This window comes from Littorina saxatilis, linkage group LG8, assembly GCF_037325665.1.
Source record: "Littorina saxatilis isolate snail1 linkage group LG8, US_GU_Lsax_2.0, whole genome shotgun sequence".
Taxonomy (NCBI): domain Eukaryota; kingdom Metazoa; phylum Mollusca; class Gastropoda; order Littorinimorpha; family Littorinidae; genus Littorina; species Littorina saxatilis.
In genome coordinates this window covers 37851126-37858866 of record NC_090252.1, presented here as the reverse complement: position 1 = coordinate 37858866, position 7741 = coordinate 37851126, and the positions used below count along the sequence as shown (strand labels likewise).

The window sequence follows — 7741 nt, the reverse complement described above, 5'->3', positions numbered from 1 at the left end:
CTTACGCTACATCTGATCCACTTGCCATATTATTTTCAGGCCTTCACTTTTGTTTTCAGTTGTGTTGCATGGTCTACCAGAAAGGTGATCAATTAAATCAGCAGCATTACAATGCTGCCTAATCTTGTTCTTGTAAAAAAGTGATGGACTTGCCAAATGATGTAAGTAATGGTGTCTTCACAACAACTATTTCTTGCTCAATTGATTTACACAAAATGTAGGTGCTGTCTGGCTGGATTTTATGGATAAAATGTAACTCAAACACTAGACAAAATCAAAGATTCCAAAAGTTTTAACTTGATAGAAATATCTTGCAGTTGGTGTCCACCAAGTACTTACATCATTGTCCATGCATACCTATGATTGACGATCAATAAAGGAAAGAGACATGAAGGCAATTATGTTTTGACTTTTTATTTCCGGTAAAGCTGTGTTTTAGCTCCCATTACAATCAGACTTTTCCATCTGAGCATTTCTTATTTTTGATGCTCATGTCAGAATTTCATTGCTCAGTGTTGCCTGTCCTCATATTCTCAGTCATCTAAAAAGGTTAGGTGCCATGATTGGTTCGCTTGATCTGAATGTCCTATTGTTTTATTGTAGTCAGGACATGATGTCCTATTAGGCCAAAAAAAAAATAGGTCTTTACGGTAACATAGGGTAAAAAAATAGGGTCGGTAGGTCGGTTTTTTTTTTCTCCCCTCTCTATGATGTTTCACAGTTCATTTCTTCTCATCAATCCCTGTTTTTGCCCAACATAACTATAAACAGTACTTTGAGCTTACCTCCCTTCTGTCGTCTGCTGTTTGAGCGCAAACAGCTCTATTTTGGATGCGTTTTTTTGTTGTTTTTTTTCAGACGATCCAAAAAAAAAGATTAGGGTCGGGCCTAAAAACTAGGGTCGGTCGGGTTACCGTAAACAGACCTATTTTTTTTTTTGGCCTTAGTTTTTTTATTCAGTCCTAGGAACATCACTGAGTTACTAACGTTTCGCTACACTGTACAGCCTCTGGCCCCTCACTTCAATGTAAAAGCCCTCATCATATCATCTTCGACCCTATCACTAGTTTCAGAAATTGTAGACGTTCAGACCTGTTTACCCCCATAAGTGTTTTGGAGTAATGCTCAGCCCCAAAAATAGTAATCCTGGCACAAAAATAGTAATCATCCAGCATTCGTCGCCAATTAGGCCACACAAAAAAAATTGTCTGTTTCTGGTCACCCGACCGACCCTAAATTTCGGCGCCGACCCTAAACTTTTTTTTTCCAAACTCAAAAATTTTTAATTTTTTTTTGTGGTAAAGGACAGGGTGAGAAAATGAACAACAAAAACGTGTGAAAACGAAAGTCCGCTGACGATTTGTAAATGTGTTGAGTGTCTTGTCTCTATGTATAGTGAATCCAGTCTCTTTGCGCGATTTTTAAAGTTAGTTTTATTGGTCTACATTTGGGGTAAAAAAAATAAAAAAATAAAAAAAAATCCCTACCTACCGACCCTATTTTTTTTAGCCATGTTACCAGAAACAGACAATTTTTTTTTTGGCCTTACAACGCACATGACAACTGCGTCTGCGAAACGCAATCATGCACATATATCCATCATTCACACATCAGTCAGTTTTTGTAGTCATCATAATTTCAAAGAAGATCACATCAAAAGCACATGCATCAGTTAGGCATGTGTGAGTGACGTCACGAATGCGCAGCTGTGCTGCTCCGCGAAACTTGTGCCCAGACTCGGCTCTCGCGCGCTCAGCGACTCTCTCTCTTTCGCTGTTTTCTAGCCTCGTTTTCGTTTATCGGAAAGACGGCGTTTTCTGTGACGTAGTTCACGTTTTTCCCTTCATTTACATACAAGTTTCAACTTCCCGCGACGCGTAATAGCTGAGCTACGCTAGTTTGAAAGTTTTGGTTCTTCTTCTAACACCATTTTGACATCAAACGTGGATATCAGGTATGTTGATTCTGCAATCAGCTTGTAGAATAATCATTTCTGAGTCTATTTTAGTGATTAGGTTTTGAATTTGTGGTAAGAATTTGGAGATTTGCTCATTTTAATGTGGTCAGTTTTTCAGATCGCGCCAGGAATGGCCGATCAAGTGCTTTTCTGAGAATCTTCATCAAATCTAGTGGAATCGTTTATACTACTTCTAATTAATGTATTTTACTTTATTAACATTCCGTATGCTTCCTTAAAACAATTTAGGTCTTTTTTGTGTTAGATAAAAGCGTGTTGTTTGGTTTTCAAATTGTAATGTAAGATCGACCGCATGTGGTCACGTGACCCAGACCGCGACTTCTGATTGGTTGTGAACATTGTTTACATTGGATTTTTTGTCTTCTTTGACGATGTTGAAGTAAGAAAGAAGCTACATTGCTGTCAAATGACTGTTTTGTAAATGTGACCAGGTGGTGACACAAGTTTTGTTTTGTTTTTATCTAGGGAGCTGTTCCTGATAACTGACAGGATTATTTGGTGTGTTTTGGACAACTTATTGAAGTCAAAAGTAGGCCTACTCATTCCTTCACTTCAGTCATCACTCCATCAGTGTCTACAAATCTACAGGTATGAAGCCTTTACCATTTCTATTGCTGGATTGCATGTGTGTGTGTGTGTGTATTGAGTTCATTGTAAGATTTCTTTTCTCTTTTCAGGTAACTGGAGTTCAAACTTATAAAATCTTTATTTACACTAACACTGTGCCAATATTTTTTGTTTATTCTGTGTGCAGGTGACTGAGTGTCATCATGCCTCCACCGAAGAAGAAGAAACTTGTTGCCCCTACCAGAAAGCCTGGTCCTGCACGTCAGTTTCTGATTGACAACTTTTCTGTCGACGACCACAGCCTGGTTTGCAAATCTGGACACGTCCTGTTCCTCTACATTTCAGCTGGCAAGTCGATCCTGAAGACAATGCGGGACATCAATCATCGATTTGGTTTTGAACCAAAGTATGGCCAAGTGGACAGTCTTGTGAGGAGAGCTCATCCTTTTATGGAGAACTACAGTCGTGCAAACAACCAAGCTGCATTCGCCGCGCTGTGCGAGGAAGTGTTTGTGTTCAGGTACCCACAGCCACCAAAACCTGCACCTACAGCAGCAGCCTGTCCATCTCCAGTCCATCCAGCGTCCCCTGCTTTGCCTGAGACAGCAGCCGGTCCTTCGACGCCTACCTCTGTGCCTCCGCTGCCTACCTCTGTGCCTCCGCTGCCTACCTCTGTGCCTCCGCTGCCTACCTCTGTGCCTCTGCTGACACCTCAGTCTTCAGCACCCCCTTTGCTGCTCTGTTACACTGACCCTGGTCCCTCAACTTCCCAGTCACCCGCCAGACTTCCCAGGTTGAGAAGTGACCAAGTGACCCCCAGAAAGCAGGCTATGAAGAGGAGGTTGACATTTCTCTCCCAAGAATATGCCACCAACATTAAAAAACAACGCGCCAAAGTCAAAGAGCTTCAAGAGAAGGTCAAGTCCAGACCATACAAGTGCAAGCAGCTCAAGCAGACAATCATGCGGAAGAACAAGACCATCCGTCAGCTCAAAACTGCTCTCAAGGAACAGCCTGCCAGGGTCCAACTGACGAAGTTACAATCTGAAACTGTTCGACTGAGGCAGAAGTTGTCTTTGGCCAAGGCAAAGTTGGACAGCAAAACATCGCAGCTTGAGAGAGACCACCGCAGCAACCTGAAGCAGAAAGATGACATCATCCGTGCCTTGCAAGATGACATCTTGCTCCTGCAAGAAGAAGTTGAAGAGATGAGACAGGCAAACACCAGCAAGACAACAGCCAAAGCTGGGAGAGCTTACTGCGTAGACATCAGGGCTCTGATCTACGATATGCTGATGTGTCATGTGCCCACTCGTTCGGTGCCCCTGCTTCTGCAGAAACTTTCTGACCACACTCTGATTGAATTCAACAGCATCCCAAACCGGACAACTGTTGAACAGATGGCACGGGAGATAGGCGTCATTTCTGAGCTTCAAGCAGCCGAGACAGCAATAGCGACCAAGAACTTGACCCTAGCCTTTGATGCCACAACACAAGAAGGGGTTCACATCAACGCCATCCACATGACAACAGAGACGGAGTGTGTTGTGGTGGCAATCGACCAACTTGCTGGTGGGACTGCAGTGGATTATGAGACACACATCGCTCAGTCTGTGGATCACTTAGCAAAAGTGTACAGCGACTTCCACCAGCAAGAGTACACTGAAGTGAGGAAAACTATCATCTCCAACATCAGCAACACCATGAGTGATCGAGCAGCCGTGAACCATGCCACCATCACCAAAATAAATGCGTTGTGGCAAAAATCCTTGACTGAACTAAACTGTCACCTCCACCCCTTGGACACCATGGCCAGTGCTTGTCGGTCGTCACTCAAAGGACTGGAGACATCGAAGGGGAAACTCTTTGGCAAGGATTGCATTGCTGCCAACATTGTCCTGCAGCTAGACAAGATGCGCTACAAAGATTGCAAAGGTGAGGTTTCATGTGTTCTTTGGTATGAAATGCCAGCACAACACCTATCTAGACTAACTGGCAATATAATGAATATTGTTCTGGGTGTTTTAGTAATTTTTTAGCCCAACATTTTCATACAAGTTTGACTACACTTAAAATAGCAGTGATATGTACCTGGCTAATTAGTATTTGTGTGTATGTCTGAAGGTGACCCAAAGGGCTTCAAGGTTTTCTTGGAGGATCACAGCCTGCCCAAAGGACTCCTGCCACGCTACAGGGGGAACCGTCTCCACATACTGTTCCACACCTGTGGAGTTCTGGTTCAGCACTATGACCTCATGAGGGATTTCCTTGCAACTGGTGTGGTGTCATGCGGAGGTCTGAGAGACAGTTTGTTCCATGACTTCACATCAGAGACAGGTAATGAGTATTATTAATTGTAGCATTATAAGTTCATTCACATTGTTTAACATAATTATACTGGTGTAAACAGTGGAAGTCATGATCACAGCAACCAGCATTATGTCTCTGCAGCTGATTTATGTATGGGTGCTAGTTGATGAAAAGTATAATTGAAACATTACTTAGTTTTTGGTCATGCTGGCTTTGAACTAAAAAACATTTATTTTTTTCCCCAGGCATCCTTGAGCTTTGTGCCTTGGGTTTGTTCGGGAAGCTCCTGACCGGCCCTTGGATGACCAAGTTCTACGCTGGACCAGAGAAAGGACTGCACTACCTGGCTGGCGTTGATGTCGTCAGAAGCGTGCACAACACCATTGCCCAGAGCGCCATGGATCCCCTCTCGCTCCTGGACCGACAAACCGACTTCTTCGGTGGGGATATCAGCAAAGATCCTGTCCTCCATTCAATTGCTGCCTTCACTCCTAGGACTGATGAAATGAGGGACATGCTGACACTGTGCTTGGATGCCGTGATGAGCGTCATCGATCGCCAATACAAGAAACAGTTTGAAATTGTCCAGACAGATGACCTCCAAGCACAAACTCAGACCGCACGTCTCCACAATATCGATGCGGAGGAACTTATGGGTATGTTCAGTGCGGCTAAGGAGAAGGCCCCCAACGCCACACTGTGCTACCTGTCGTCCATGCTGCGTGCAAAGAAGAACAAATGCACAGACTATCTCCGCGCCAAACCCACAGAGAAGAACAAGATTGTGACGTGGGCCATCTCCTTTGCAAGGAAGAAGAGGAATGCCAACAGGCAAAAACATGAACAAATGAAGGAGGAAATGTCACGCCGTGTGGCCGCCCAAAAGCAAAAGAAGGAAGAGAAGGAGAGGAGAAAGATTGAGAAAGCCCTCAAGGATTGCGCCCCTCATCAGGTCGAGCAGCTGTTCCCTGATCTGGAGAAGAAAGAGGCTGCTGATGTGAGTGACATTCTGTCTGGAACCATCATCGGTCGCCGCCTCTGCCACATGTGGTTTGATGAGGACACCAACAGCCAGAAAATGTACTATGGCAAGGTCCTCAAGACCAAGAAGAAGAAGCCGGATGTGCTAGTCATCGCATACTGGTCACCGAAAGAAGAGGAGGAAGATGATGCAGTAGACTACGACATGGGCAAGTTTCAACTTGCGGCAGACGTCATCGCCGGTGAACTTATGTTGTCTTAAACTGTGGATGGTGCAAATGCCTGTTGTATATTATGTACATTCAAAGGGTGAACTCTATTAACTTCATCAACTGTATACTGGTCACCGAAAGAAGAGGAGGAAGATCATGCAGTAGACTACGACATGGGCAAGTTTCAACTTGCGGCAGACGTCATCGCCGGTGAACTTATGCTGTCTTATACTGTGGATGGTGCAGATGCCTGATGTACATTCAAAGGGTGAACTTTATTAACTTCATCAACTGTATATATAGACTGTGGAACTTGTGCTTGCTGCCTGTGTAAGTGTCCGGACTTCATGAACTGTGTACGTATAGCTGTAATTAATTATTAAAATTAATAAGCTTCAAATCTTTTGATTCATACATTGGGTGTGATTTTTTTCAGTAGAATGATAGTCCTAGTCACAGGTTTTCTGAAAACATCACATTTTTCAATATCACTTGAGAGGTTTGAAAAATATACAGAATTTACAGTCGCTTGATTGTGTCAACGACAGTAATTAACTCACCTTTTAGTTAATTAATTAACTTAATTTCTTTCATTTTTTTCCCACTTTAATCAATAGCTCTAGCCATAAGGATTCCACAGATATCTTTGGTTTTCTTCTAGCTTTGAAAAAAAAAAGTTATGCAGGTTTACAGTCGCTTGGTTGTGTTAACGACGGTAATTAATTCACCTTTTATTTAATTAATTAATTAACTTAAAAAAAATTGTCTTTTTTTTTTATTTCAATCAATAGCTCTAGCCATAACAATTCCAGAGATATCTTTGGTTTTCTTCTAGCTTTGAAAATAAAAAAGTTAGGCAGGTTTACAGTCGCTTGGTTGTGTTAACGACGGTAATTAATTCACCTTTTATTTAATTAATTAATTAACTAAAAAAAAAATTGTCATTTTTTTTTTATTTCAATCAATAGCTCTAGCCATAACAATTCCAGAGATATCTTTGGTTTTCTTCTAGCTTTGAAAATAAAAAAGTTAGGCAGGTTTACAGTCGCTTGGTTGTGTTAACGACGGTAATTAATTCACCTTTTATTTAATTAATTAATTAACTAAAAAAAAAATTGTCATTTTTTTTTTATTTCAATCAATAGCTCTAGCCATAACAATTCCAGAGATATCTTTGGTTTTCTTCTAGCTTTGAAAATAAAAAAGTTAGGCAGGTTTTTGTTGTTCAGCGCATGTAATCTGGTCACAAATTTTCTAATGTCCAATTAGTAAAACAAAGGACGGGATTTTATTCAATTAAAAATTCGTAACTTTTGAACAAATTGACTCACAGTGTTCATACTTATACCATTGGAATGGTCTTTTTATTATCTTTTCAACAAACTACATTTCATTTATTTCATTTACCTTTCATTTTTTCTCTAACATACCTACATCACTGATTCTTTTTCTTTTGCTCGTAGTAGGCCTTTTTCAGTGTGTCAAGCGCTTCTCTACTGTACTTGCGCTTGCCGAATGAGTGAGGGCGAGACTTCACCACTAGAATAAGGCTCTCCAGCGTCTCATCAGACAGACATGATCTCTGGTCAGTCCTGTGCTTTTTCACCCCATTTTGCCAAAAAAAATTTTTTTTTTTTTTACATTTTTTTTATTTATGAAAATCGTAGTCTTGACACGGATAGCGGAATGGCGT

The 7741-nt window shown here is 41.6% G+C and overlaps 1 protein-coding gene across 1 annotated transcript; it reads left to right on the top strand.

Annotated features, from left to right (window-relative positions):
* The first annotated feature begins 1673 nt into the window (after positions 1-1673).
* Positions 1674-7470, top strand: LOC138973452 (uncharacterized). Its single transcript, XM_070346171.1, has 5 exons — positions 1674-1954; positions 2444-2566; positions 2733-4480; positions 4670-4882; positions 5101-7470. Exons 3-5 carry the CDS (start codon positions 2749-2751, stop codon positions 6096-6098), a joined length of 2943 nt encoding a protein of 980 aa, XP_070202272.1. The 5' UTR covers positions 1674-1954; positions 2444-2566; positions 2733-2748; the 3' UTR covers positions 6099-7470.
* Positions 7471-7741: the final 271 nt, after the last annotated feature.

Bases quoted from the DNA above. Each gene is read 5' to 3' on its own strand.
- LOC138973452 (XM_070346171.1), top strand. From the start codon at position 2,749: ATGCCTCCACCGAAGAAGAAGAAACTTGTTGCCCCTACCAGAAAGCCT. The intron at 4,481-4,669 runs GTGAGGTTTCAT...GTATGTCTGAAG, and splicing joins GCGCTACAAAGATTGCAAAG to GTGACCCAAAGGGCTTCAAG. The intron at 4,883-5,100 runs GTAATGAGTATT...TTTTTTCCCCAG, and splicing joins TGACTTCACATCAGAGACAG to GCATCCTTGAGCTTTGTGCC.